General features: G+C 41.8%; 1 protein-coding gene across 8 annotated transcripts in view; it reads left to right on the top strand.

The window, feature by feature from the left end:
* The first annotated feature begins 1,510 nt into the window (after positions 1 to 1,510).
* Ubn2 (ubinuclein 2) overlaps positions 1,511 to 13,694 on the top strand; it is an 87,975-nt gene continuing 75,791 nt past the window's right edge. For 5 of the 8 annotated variants that reach the window (XM_006236311.5, XM_063285997.1, XM_006236306.5 and 2 more), the window contains exons 1-2: positions 1,511 to 4,944; positions 10,985 to 11,077. In XM_006236311.5, coding sequence (XP_006236373.1) covers positions 4,519 to 4,944; positions 10,985 to 11,077 — 519 coding nt within the window. In that variant the 5' untranslated portion in view covers positions 1,511 to 4,518. Of the gene's footprint in view, positions 4,945 to 4,966; positions 5,522 to 10,984; positions 11,078 to 13,694 lie in introns of those variants that run through there. The other 3 variants (XM_063285998.1, XM_063285999.1, NM_001134553.1) reach the window with 2 other exon arrangements.

The raw sequence follows: 13,694 nt of genomic DNA on the forward strand, positions 1-13,694 counted from the left end.
CTTTATGATACATAGTAGTGACTGTGCTTTATCAGAGCTGTTTTTAATGATGTTGCTCAGAATGTTTTCTTTCCAGATGATGATTGAGAAGCTAATTTAAAAAAAAATGGTGCCAGGTACCACAAGAGTAACAGAACTGTGCTGTTTTCTCGGGTTTTGTTTTTTTACTTTTTTTTTTTAATGGAGTGTGCTGGATGTCTCTACAGTTTTGTTCAGATGACTGCAGAACCTGGAAAAGCTGTTGCTGCTGTTGATGCATAACACACTGCTATTATTGGTCTTTTTATATAAATATAAATATATATATACAGATATATAATTTGAATTTTTTGAAACTTTACCTGTGCTGTCAACTTTCGAAAAAAGTATCCCCGTTTACTGTGTTGAGTTGGCACTGTACAGAAATTAACAGCCATATTGGTCTAGAAATGTTGAACTTAAGTTTTTTCCATTTGTACAGGGGTAACACACTGTATTAAATATGTAAGGTCTTATATACGTGGGTTTGATTACAAAAACTAATAAAGTATTCTCTAAATTAAAAAAAATATATACGATAATAAAAATGTAACTAGAAGGAAAAAAAATACTTTGCACTCACTAGGAACTGATTATGACCTCTTTCTAGCCTCTTTAAGGCCCCCTTTCTTCAACTACATCATTTAGAGCTTTTAAAAATTCTCTCAGAATGATGGCCCAATATTTGAGAGCACTAGGTACTTCCAGAGGCTCTGAGTTCAATTCCTAGGCACCACATGGTGGCTCATGACCATCTGTAACACGATCTGATACTTTCTTCTGGTGTGTCTGAGGATACTGTCAGTGTACACACATACATAAAATAAGTAAATCATTCTTTAAAAGAATTCTCTCAGAAATGTGTAGGTATCTATTTTCTATCCCTAGTTCCTAGGGAGTAAAATTACTTTTTCCTGACTTGTTCAGTTTCTTAACTGCTAAGATGCACATTTACTTCGACTTCAAAACTGCAACCAGCTAGAGGGTTCAGAAACCTGTTTTGAGGGTTACAAGCATTATTTTAAAAAAGCAAGCAGCTAGGCAGTAGTGGTCAGCACTAAGGAGGTAGAGACAGGTAGATGAGTTTTATGCTTGTCTGGTTTCTAGAACGAGTTCCAGGACAGCTACACAAGAGAAATCCTGCTTCATCACTACCCCTCCCCACACATAATCCCCCTCCTCCCAACTCCACAAAACAACAACAACAAAGCAAATTATAATAGATTTTTTAAAAAAAATCAACACTTGACACACCCTCCTTTAGAACTTAAAGCATAACTTTTAAGACCAATTTACATGATCACAACACCCCGAGATATATGCAAGTAAGCACATGAGAATGTTGTTTGCTGACAGAAAACTAGAATTTCCTATTGAGTTTCAGGGTAGGGGAAACCCTATATTTTTTTCATAAAAAGATGTCATCAACATCATATGTGTATGTTAGAGATATCATTCAAGATACTATAAATTGTGCTCAAAGAGGATTTTTTTTTTTTTTTGGTTTTTTTTTTCTTTTCTTTTTTTTCGGAGCTGGGGACCGAACCCAGGGCCTTGCGCTTGCTAGGCAAGCACTCTACCACTGAGCCAAATCCCCAACTCCGAGGATTTTTTTTATTAGACAAAAGAATAGAAGCCCCATGCCTTGACACAAGATTTTTCTTCCTACCCTTGGCTGTCCTGACATTGTAGACCAAGTTGGCCTTCAACTCACAGAGATCTGCCTGCCTTTGCCTCCTGAGCTCTAGGATCAAAGGTGTGTGCCATTATACCTAGTGGTATATGCCTTTTATCACAGCACTGGGGAGCACTGGGCGGGGGGAGGCATAGGCAAGCAGATCTCTGCTTTTGAGGCCAACCTGGTCTACAGAGCTAGTTCTATGTCATCCAAGGCTACATAGTAAGAGCCTGTCTTAAAAAGCAAAGCAAAATGAAATAAAAACTTTATTCAGCACTGGTGGATACAGTAAATATGGTAGACAAGCTAACACAAATGTGTGGTAATGTCACAATCTAAACTGTTGCTACAGAGCATTTAGAATGAAAAAGTACACCACTTTACGCTAGATAAATGTAGCGAACCAGTCATATAATTATTACTGTCTGTGTAGGAAAATACACTCAAGACTAGAAATTAGCATTTAAACAATTCTAGGCTAACAAGATCACTCATTAGTACAGGCACTGCTGTGTAAGCTTGGTCACCTGGAAGGAGAGAACAGATTCTACAAAGTTGTCCTTTGACCTCCATCATTGTTTTTACTCTATGCTACATTATATTAGTAAGGTAGATTAAATTTCATGATGTGTGTGTGTGTGTGTGTGTGTACACTGGGTTACAGGGTAGAAACTACTTTTTTCTTGTTTTGTTTCTTGGAGACAGTGTCTCACTCACTACAGAGTTCTGGCCATCCTGGAACTTACTCTGTAGACCAGGGTGGACTCAATTTCATAGAGATCCACCTGCCTCTGCCTCTGCCTCTCAAGTGCTATTCTGAGTAGTTACACTGCCAATTAGAATCTATTGCTCACTGTCGATTGATGTTTAGTATTTGGAAAGCACCCAGCAGAAGATAATGTTGTGTGACAGGTTACCTATAGAAGAGCTTGGCGTGAGGACAGACTGCAATTTCTGTGATAAATTGCAGAAACTGAACACAGGTATAGTGCTCAGTCAATTGGAGATGGGATAGAGGGCGATATAACAACCAGTGTTTCAGAAACATTGACCCATTAGAAGACCGCAGAAACAAGTCTGTGAGCAGAAAGGTCACTTCAGTCCAAAATAGGAGACCCCAATCAAAATCAGTAGTAGTGGAAGGAATGTTAAACATAAAATATGTCAAGGAAATATTGCAGCGTTTTAAAGAAGAAATTCATTTTTTTTTTTTTTTTTGGTTCTTTTTTTTCGGAGCTGGGGACCGAACCCAGGGCCTTGCGCTTCCTAGGTAAGCGCTCTACCACTGAGCTAAATCCCCAGCCCCTCATCATTTTTTTTCCCTTGTTGCCAGTTTGTTTTTTTCAGACAGGGTCTCACTATGTAGCTCTGGCTGGCTTAGAAGTCACCAAGTAGAACAGGCTGGCCTTGAACTCAAAGAAATCTGCCTGGCTCCAGAGTGCCACCACTTTCATTAAGAAGTGCTAGCTGACCTGCTTTTTTTTTTTTTTTTTTTTTTTTTTTTTTTTTAAATGTTGACAGTGTTGAAATGTAACAGCCTGTATCTTCCTGAGGCTAAATGAGGCTAAAGGCGTACATCTCCACACCTGGCTTAGAGCTAGCAGGACCTTTTGGGATGAACATTCCCTCACCACTTGGCATACACCTTTAGTAAGGAATAGAAGAGCAAATACTAAAAATGTCTGTGACGTCTCTTTGACTCAGCTCTTCAACATCTAATTTAGTTAATGCAATTAACAAGCGTGAGTTTCCTTGAGGATGTGGAAAGGGAGCCCTCAAATTCACTTTCTATTGAATAGATTTAAAGGGCCAATAGCTCTAGTCCTTTAAAATCTGAATTCCAGTTCGTTTCCCACGGGTGCTCCAGCGAAGCTTAAAACAACGCTCTTTCCTTTTTAGAATATGAGCCATGATTTTATTTTCCCCCAAGAGCATGTCCCCTAAAATAACACCAAACGCTGCCAAGACGTTCGAGTCTTCAAGAACTGTTCATTTGCCAGTTCAATTTCTCAACTGAGGCGCGTCACTAAGCGTCTCACCGCCATGTGCAAAGCGACTACGGAGAAGTGTGGGAGGCAGCGTGGCGCTTTCGGGAGGGGTCTGGGGCGAGTCTAGTCTTCGCCTTTCTACCCTGGACACCTCAGGTGACTGGGCAACGGACCGGCAGGCCGGGAAGACGGGCCGCCAGTCCCTCACCCCTTTCCTGGGTCCGCTAGGAATCCTCAGTTGACGACCCTGTTCCCCGACGCCGAGAGCCAGAGGCCAACGTCGGGCGGGACCCGGCGCCATGACTGGGTCGGTCCCAGGCACATCGCGACGCTCACCCTAAGGGATCCGCGAGCGTGCCTCGGTTTCCGGGCGAGAGGAGGAAATCACTCCGGGAACCCCAAACCCCTCCTTTGAAACCAAAGCATACATAGCGTCCCCGTTGCCACGGAGACAGGCCTATTTGTGACGTCATTTCCGCCGAGCTGTCTGGCCTCCAGACTGTTGAGAGGAAAAGAGGAAAACTGAGCAACAGCCACGACTGTGGACGCGAGCGTCTCTAGTGTGCGCATGCGCCCGCTCAGCGGCCTGCTTCTATTTATGTGGGGGATCCAACATGGCGGCTGCGGCGACCCTGGCGATGGTGGTGGAGCCCATCAGAACGTAGTAGCGGGGACAGGGACCTGGTCCGCACTCACGGTGGCGTCCGCGGGGACAGCTGAGGGTGCTGGAGGGAAGAAAAGTGACGGAGAGCAGAAGGAAAGGCGGGCAGGCACGCCGTGCGGCGTCGAGACGAGAGCCGGCTCGAGCGAACGCCGAGGGCCAGAACAGTGGGGATGGCGGAGCCGCGCAGAGTCGCGTTCATTAGCCTGTCACCGGTGAGGCGGCGCGAGGCCGACTTCGCGGGCGCAGAGCGCGAGCCCCCCCGACTGGAGCCGCAGCCGTACCGCGAGCCGGCCCGGGCGGAGCCGGCCCCCCGCGCTGACGCTCAGCCCCCGGCGCGCGACAAGCCGCTCCCCCAGCGCGAGGTCAGCCGCGCCGAGCCGCCCATGGCGCTGCAGCGCGAGCCCCCGCGGCCCGAGCCGCCGCCGCCGCCGCTGCCCCTGCAGACTCCCCCTCCGCGGGAGTCGGCTTCCCGGGCGGAGCCGCCCCCGCGACCGCCGAAGGAGACTGTTCGCCTGGAGCTGGTGCTCAAGGACCCCACGGACGAAAGCTGCGTGGAGTTCAGCTACCCGGAGCTGCTGCTGTGCGGAGAACAACGGGTACAGAGGGTCCCTCCCTCCCGGCCGCCCCACAGCCCGGGCGCCTCCGGACCCGCCGCCTGCCCGGGCTGCTCTGCACTTCGCTCGCCCCGGGGGTGGGGTGGCGGGGGCCGGGCGGCTAGACGGGGCGGGAGCTGCGCCGCTCGGCCAACCTGGGTGGCCGAGGCTGCCCCCTCCACACCGCGCCGAGCCGGTTTTCCTGTGCACCTTTCGAAACCTCAGCTTTTTCCTCCTTTTCCTTTCTGTTCCCCACACCAAATCCCGAGGCCCTGCGAGCCGTGCGGCTAGCTTCTTGTGGCACTTCCATCTGTCGTTCCGGTAGAAGGGAAGCGAAAAAACCTTGGGGGACACGCCCCCCGGTCTGAAGCGGAGAGATTGTGTGACCCCTTCTCGGCTCATCCTCATCCTTCCTCAACCCAGCTGTATCGTGCGCCAGGGCTGCTGAGATGGGCTCGTGGCCGGGTGGTTTATTTTCCTTGATTGAAGGGGATTTAAGAGAAATTAAACATTTTCAGAAACTAATGATTCCACGTTAGGAATGAAAAAGTGGATTCGTAATGTGGTTGCACTTGTGTTGGTAAATATTGTTAGCTTTGTGTGTGTTGAGTTTGTGCATATTGTCTTTGAATGGAAAGGTCTCCTGTCTTATTCGGTGGCTGTTCAGTCATATTATTTGAGTGGCTCTCATTAGTTCGAATTGGGAGCGTTTGTCCGTTGTGGTTTTGTGGAGAATGACGGAAAAAACATTCGCTCTTAATTTAAAAAAATTAGGAAAATATATCGGTATGCTTTTGAGGGAACCGGTGAACAATGGGGATTAGGACAGCGGTTTGTCGGTGACTGTAATTTTTATTGTTGTGGGTTGGTGATCTTTGGGGGGGGGAGATGGGAGAGAGAGAGAGACGGATAGAGGCAGGCAGGCAGACAGACAGAGGCATTGCCCTCTTGTTTAGAGACCATGCTCTTTATTAGACTGGGCTTTCTAATGGACTCCAGAATGCATTAGTTCCTTTCAACTATCTTTGTTGTTGCAGTGAAGGACTCTTTAGTTAAAAGTCTCACATTGACTAATACCATTAATCTGTGTTCATTTTGTGCCAGATAATCGTTTGATGGCTAGTTACAAGTATTGTGTGGCCATCATTACTAAATGTTTTCAGAGAAATTGAATCGTTAGGGGTAGAGACCATTTTAGTCACTTTCACGTATATTTTGTCCTGTAGACTCAATTCATCCATAACTCTTTTTGTTTTTGCAATATGAATATAATTTTTGTCTATTAAATTGGAGCATTTTCAAAAGAATTATCCTTGACTCATTAATATAAGTAGGTGTACAATTTTTACAATTTGCATAAGTTACAGATGCAAAACATTTTGTAGATGTGTATGGTAGCCTGTGACCTAAGCACTCTGGAGGCTGGGGTGGAAGGATGAAGAGTTCAGGACCACATACTGAGAACCTGCCTCAAAAAAACAAAAATTGGGCAACAAAATGGCTCAGCAGATAAAGGCACTTGCTGCCAAGCCTAGAGACCTGAGTTCCGTCCACATGGGGGAAGGAGAGAGCCATCTTGTCCAAGTTGTGTACACACACACACACACACACACACACACACACACACACAGGTATAATAAAACAGCAAGACAAAAGCCATTTTTGGTAGAAAAAAATTACATAATGCTACTTTGTGGTTTGTTGTTGTGCAAATAGAAAGTACCTACAATAACCTAGATTTTGTTTTGCTTTGAAACCGGATTTGGTGTCCTGGAATTCACTTTGTAGACCAGGTCTCCTACTCAGACCCCTCTGCCTCTGCCTCCTGAGTAGTGGAGTCAAAGGTGTACACTTTCCTGTACACCTGAGTAGGTGTTTTAGTCTGTTTTTAGATATATCCTACTTACATTTAACCTGCTGTATAGGCTCTGTGGTATTTACTGTTGTGTATGTGATCTTTCCTTGACCTTTAAAGCAATGTTTGGTACATGGCTATACTTTTATATTCTATGAGACATATGAGTTGGGTTTAATTTTTATGTTTGCTTCATAGATAATATCAATTTAGGGATTTATTGGTTCAATTTTCTCACTATATATTCAACCATTTATCTTTTGTTTGTAATTCCACAAAAGAATTTGTTTTTTAATGTGATATACTTTTGTAGGAAAAGTTGCCACATTTTCCTATGATTAGTCCCATTTAATATATTTATTATTTAAGAATGTATAAATTACACTTCTGTAAATGAATTGTGACAGTTCCATAAAGAAAGATCCTAGAAGACTGACCGACTGGAGGATGTCTACAAAGTGGTAATCCCAAAAGTTCCTCCTCCAGGAAGTCTAAGCCAAGGGTCTTGAATATGCCAGGCCAGGGATGTATTACTGACATGACTCCAAGTACTCCCCATCCTTTGTTTTTGAGACAAGATGATTCTGATGAGGCTGGCCATTAATTTACTTTGTAGCCCATATTGGCCTTGAATTTATGATCTTGTTTCAGATTTCTGAGTAGCTGGGATTATAGACCGGTACCACCAACACTGGCTTCGATTAATTTATTTTTATTTTTTTTTTTGGTTCTTTTTTTTTCGGAGCTGGGGACCGAACCCAGGGCCTTGCGCTTCCTAGGTAAGCGCTCTACCACAGAGCTAAATCCCCAGCCCCTAATTTATTTTTAGAGTTATAATTTTTCCAAAGTAACTTTAATTTTGAGTTACCGTAATTAGTGTACCTTAGTAGGCTAAGTCAAATTAGAAAAACAAATCTCAATTTTTAAATAGGTGTATGTCAGTGAATAAGATTTGTCAACTGAAAGTTGGTAGGTGTGGGCTATTGAAAACAGTATGTTATAAGTATCATCTACACTGGGGTATATTTAAATAACCATCCTTCTTCTTTCCTGCTAAATGAAGTGTGCAGTCCCAACTAACATACACAGTTGAAATTTGTCCATATTTATGAGGAAAAGTAGATCTTGGCTAACTCTAACAAGCAAGATCACCTTGCAGGTTAGATCAGCCCTTTAATTTGTTTTTTCTTTGTGGTATTTATGCCATAACTGTGGTTCACTATATATTCAACCATATATATATATATTTTTTTTCAATGCCTGAGACATTGGAATCGTCCCTGCCCTGAGAGATCCATGTGTTCACCGTTGCTGGCAATAATGCATTCTGAATTATGGACATGACAAATACATAAGAAAAAAGTTCAGTTCCTAGCAAACCTAGGAATCAGATAACCTGAGTACCCATTTGAGAACAAAACGAGTTAAATGTTTCCTGTGAGAGAAACTGCTGGTGATGACTGCAGCATTGCAGAATGCTGGTATTCCTTTCTTATGTTGGATAAGACCTGCAAAGGATTTACAGGTGCTACTAGGGTCGAAGAACAGAATCATTGCATTGATATCACACATAGGTAGCTGATAACTTGCAATTTGTTTTACCTGGGTGGGGGAGATTCTTCTTGAGTTTTTATTGGGGAAAATGGTAGTTCTTTGTGGGTGTTTGTTGATTTGAGGTGTCACTGTGTAGCCCAGGTTGGCCTCACATTTCTGTCAGACTTCTTACCTCAGCCTCCTAAGTGCTGGGATTGCCAACATTTTTCTTAACTGTAGAGGAGAAGTGAGTCTTTTAATTTTCTAGACCATGTGTAAACAAGAGATAGATTTTGATGCCTGTATTAAGTACACAAAATACTTTAGAACGGGTTGGGCATGGTGATACTCTTTGTATCAGCATACTAAGACAGGATTATAATGTTGAGACTAGCCTAAACTGTAGTGAAATCCTGTCTTGAAAAACAACTTGGAATGACATTTTAAGGTGATTCTTAGTTAAAAAAAATACAAATCTTTGTTTATATTTACATATATAAAAATGAGTCAGGCTGGGTTGGAGGTAAAGCTCAGTGGTTTTAATTAGCATGTGGTGAAAGGCTCTGGGTCCCATAAAAGTCCCTATGCGAATAAGGGCCTAGTATTTGGACTGCACTGTGATGGGAGGGAACAATTTTAACAGCAAACATGATGATTGCTTCAGTTAGTTCCATTAGATGACTGCGTTTCCCAATTCAATGCTTACCTTCCTTACCAGTCTTCTGTTGCTAGGTTGTTTCCCTTTGAGTTTTATATTTTTCATTCATAATGCCATTAGGATAAGAAAATCTAAATATTTATTATTACATTTAAAAATTGATTCTAAAATCAACTCTTTAAAATCTTAAGAAGTCTCCCTTTATTCTGATGTGCTGGGGAAGATGAACCCCTTTGCCCTCATCCTGTTCATGTTTCCCTGTCCTGTTTTGGGCTGATTTTGTGTGTCAGTCTTTATATTTAGGATGAAGTGCCTTAGTTCCAAATTCAGGTCTTTGTCCTGGTTGTAATATACTTTCATTTTTAACTATTTAAAGATTTATTTATTTATTCTATCTAAGTACACTGTAGCTGTCTTCAGATACACCAGAAGAGGGCATCAGATCTCTTTACAGATGGTTGTGAGCCACCATGTGGTTGCTGGGAATTGAACTCATGACCTCTGGGAGAGCAATCGGGTGCTCTTAACCACTGAGCCATCTCTCCAGCCCCATTTTTAACTATTTAAAGCTGCTACATCAGTTAGAAAAAGTTAACCCTTTAAAATACTTACTTTCAGATGAGTGTGGTTGTGTACACTGTTAATTCCAGCATTAGGGAGAGAGAACTAGAAGGACCTCTGAGTTGGCCATCCCAGTCTATTCAGTAAGTTAGGTCGTTCAAGACTACATAAAGACCCTGTGTTCAAAAAAAAAACAAAACAGGCAAACAGCAAAACTAGAGTTTTTTCAAAGTAAATTTTTCTTAATTGGATAAAAATGGTATTTTTTAAAAGTAGCTCTTAGCTTTTTTGTACATTGAAAAACATGCATATAAAACACATTGGCCAAAACGCATGTCTAGTAAGACTAACAACCTGAGCTCACTCCCCACAATCCACAGAAAGGTACAAGTGAAGACCAAGCTCATAAGGTTACCCTTTGACTTCCACATGCATGCATACCCACTCATCCCCACCGTGCAGCAGCGCACAATAATATTTTAATTTTTAAAAGTAATAAAGTCGGGGCTGGAGAGATGGCTCAGTGGTTAAGAGCACTGACTGCTCTTGCAGAGGTCCTGAGTTCAATTCCCAGCAACCACATGGTGGCTCACAACCATCTGTAATGGAATCTGATGCCCTCTTCTGGTGTGTCTGAAGAGAGCAATGGAAATAAATAAATCTTTAAAAAAAAAGTAGTAAAATCAGGAAAGAGTACAAGTTTATCTGTTTTGGCAAGTGTATGGTGAATTGCTCAGTGTGTGTGTGTGTGTTAAACTATTTTAGAACGTTTCGTTTTACACCGTTAGAAGAAAGCCATGGTGAGCTATTGCGCTTTTTAGCTTTGTGTATCCCTTGAATTGATATCTATTGACAGGAGACAGATGATAAAGAAATTATTCTTAGTCTCAGCAGAAAGCCAGACAGCTGCAGATACTTCAGTAATAACTTGTAAGCATATTATAAATCCTGATTCTATAATTGATTAGCTTTTTAGGGATATTAAGTGGCTGAATCAGTCCTTTTTAGGGATAATATCAAAACAAAATGTATGTTTTCATTTTTACCTAATGTTAGTCTTGAGGAGCGATTGCTTTATTTGGGATGGGATCATTTTGCAAGTGGAGTCAATTTAGATTGTTGACTTCTTGACCATCAAAAAACTGTACAGTGTATATACGTCTATTAGCTGCTGATACTTTCCTACTATGTACTATCGTTAAAAATAGCTTTTAATGCTTTTGACCTATTTGTTTCTATTAGGAATATTGATTCATTGAAATATAAAGATATATTCAAGTCTGGAAAATAATACAATGGGTATAATGAGAATACTTGCTGTGCTATTAAATGTATATTTAGTTATATTGAACTGTAGTTGATATATGATTATTACATGGCAGTGTAGTTGAAGAAGTACTAATACTTGTGTTTCTTTCCCATTTCCTTTAAATCAGAAGAAACTTGTTCATACAGAAGATCCATTTACTGATGAGCATAAGGAGAGACAAGAAGTGGAAATGTTGGCTAAGAAGTTTGAAATGAAATACGTGAGTACAATAATATTTACCTCAGTCATTTTGCCCTCTTGGCCAGTTTTCTTTGTCTAGTTAGTTGGGAGGGCCTATAAATAGCAACTGCTTACTTATCTTGATCTCGCAAATTGAAGCTGAATGAATGGTTTTGACTGCCAGACAGTTTTACAGGTTTGTCCTGACTGTATTAGTAGGCTGCATTCGTTGCAGTCAGTCTTTCTAGAATCTAAACAGTTTGCTTAACAATGTATAATAAAAAAACTGTCAGGTAAGAAAGATTCACTGTATTTATAGATGAAGAGAAAGAGGCGCTAAGTGCCTGGTCCATGGTCACACAAAGTCAAGAATAGACAATACATCCTGCTGCGTGTAGCTCTAACCCTGTCCTCTTCCCACAGTTGTGGAGAACATTGTTCTTTTAGTATAGCAGTTATCCACCTTCCTCCTTTTAAGAGAAGTGCTTTAGACTGTACTACTAAGCTCTGTAGATCAGAATCAGTAGGAAACTCCTTTATGTCATATCCACCTTAAATATTCTTGTATATCCCATATTCCATGCAACAATATATTAATTCTTATTTTAATAAAATATAACAGTGTAATATAATTTCTCATATAACTTTTCCTCCAATTTTAAAACTATATAACTGACTGTAGAAAGCTCTATCCCTATGTCTTGTTTATTCAATGCTTTAACTACTCTTGGTGAGTTGGGAAATGAGGCTGCACTTCTGGTTCCTCTGTGCGCATTAGAAATGCTTTACAGAAATGGGATATCAGTATCCACTGGCCTGCCATTCCTGTTATCCTCAAAGTGTAACTCTTTAGATTGACTTTTTTTGGCTCCTGCATGAGAAAGAAATAACCAAAATACAGTGGAATTTGAGTTAAGTTGTAGGCTACTCTTTGCCACCAACAAATTGTGCCCCTTGGATGAAGTTGTTTTTTTTTTTTTTTTTCTTTCTTCGGAGCTGGGGACCGAACCCAGGGCCTTGTGCTTCCTAGGCAAGCGCTCTACCACTGAGCCAAATCCCCAACCCCGGATGAAGTTGTTTTAAGCCCCAACTTTCATATCTATAAGTGAGATTCCTTTTTTTTAAGAGTCCTTCTGGGTGTATAATCTGTGGCTCTTCACTAAGACAGATGAACTGGTAGATGCTCTAAAAGAAAAGATACCCAAAAACCCATGCCAGTTTGTAGTGAGGTCTTTTCTGGTTGTCCTTGCTGTTTTAAGACAGTCTCACTCTATAGCCAAGGGAAGCCTGAAAGTCATGATCTTTCTGTCTGTATCTCCTGAATAAGATGATGGTTTCAGATGTTGAGGCTAAACACCCCAGGTTCTGGCTATGTTTTAAGATAGTTTCTAAGTGGTGTATGTCAGAGCAGGGAACAGGGTGCATTTTAATGGGTTTAGACTTGTTCTCTTAGTTTGGTACTGCATATGTGTTGGGACTTCCATTTCTAGAGCTGGGTATAAATTCAGTAGTCTCTGTGAAGGTGTCCAGCACAGTGCCTAGTGCCTCACATGGGACTCAGTTAACTTTGATTGTGAGCAACTCCTTGACAAGCATTTACTACCACTGATGAATTATAGCTTTAAAGTCTCCTTACTTATAAAAATATCTGCTTCCCAAAGAACAACAATGCCAAGCAACCAGAGCTTCCAGGGTCTAAGCCACTACCTAAAGACTGTACATGGACTGACCCTGGACTCTGACCTCATAGGTAGCAATGAATAGCCTAGTAAGAGCACCAGTGGAAGGGGAAGCCCTTGGTCCTGCTAAGACTGAACCCCCAGTGAACTAGATTGTTGGGGGGAGGGCGGCAAGGGGGGAGGATGGGGAGGGGAACACCCATAAAGAAGGGGGGGAGGGGGATGTTTGCCCGGAAACCGGGAAAGGGAATAACACTCGAAATGTATATAAGAAACACTCAAGTTAATAAAAAATAAATAAAAAAAATAAAAAAAATCTGCTTCCTCTACCTTATAGATTTGGAATGCCAGTATTAATGTATGTATCAGAGTCCTAGTAGCTTCAGAGTATTTTATATTTTCCTTTTGCTTTTTTAAGGGAACAATGATAAATTTGGTGATCCAAAAGTAATTCTGAGGATCCATATAAATGAAATAGTTGAAGTAATCATTGTGTGGAGCATGCCTGTAACCTCAGCTCTCTGAGGACAGAGGCAGGAGGGTCACAACAAATTGTCTAGGCTAGATAGATTTGATTTGCATGGTGAATTCCATGTCAGGGCTACAAACCAGGGAAACTGTGTCTCTGGTTTTTGTCTGTCTGTCTGTCTGTCTGTCTGTCTGTCTGTCTGTCTGTCGTCCCCCCCCCGTGTGTGTGTGTGTGTGTGTGTGTGTGTTTTTAAAAAGTCTTGAGTTTTTTTTTTTTTTTTTTTTTTTTAAAGATTTATTTATTTATTATATATAAGTACACTGTAGCTGTCTTCAGATACACCAGAAGAGGGCATCAGATCTCTTTACAGATGGTTGTGAGCCACCATGTGGTTGCTGGGAATTGAACTCATGACCTCTGGAAGAGCAGTCGGGCGCTCTTAACCGCTGAGCCATCTCTCCAGCCCCGAGTTTTATTTTGCTATAGAGTATAAAACAAATATGTTAGAT

Source organism: Rattus norvegicus, chromosome 4 (genome assembly GCF_036323735.1).
Source record: "Rattus norvegicus strain BN/NHsdMcwi chromosome 4, GRCr8, whole genome shotgun sequence".
Taxonomy (NCBI): Eukaryota; Metazoa; Chordata; class Mammalia; order Rodentia; family Muridae; genus Rattus; species Rattus norvegicus.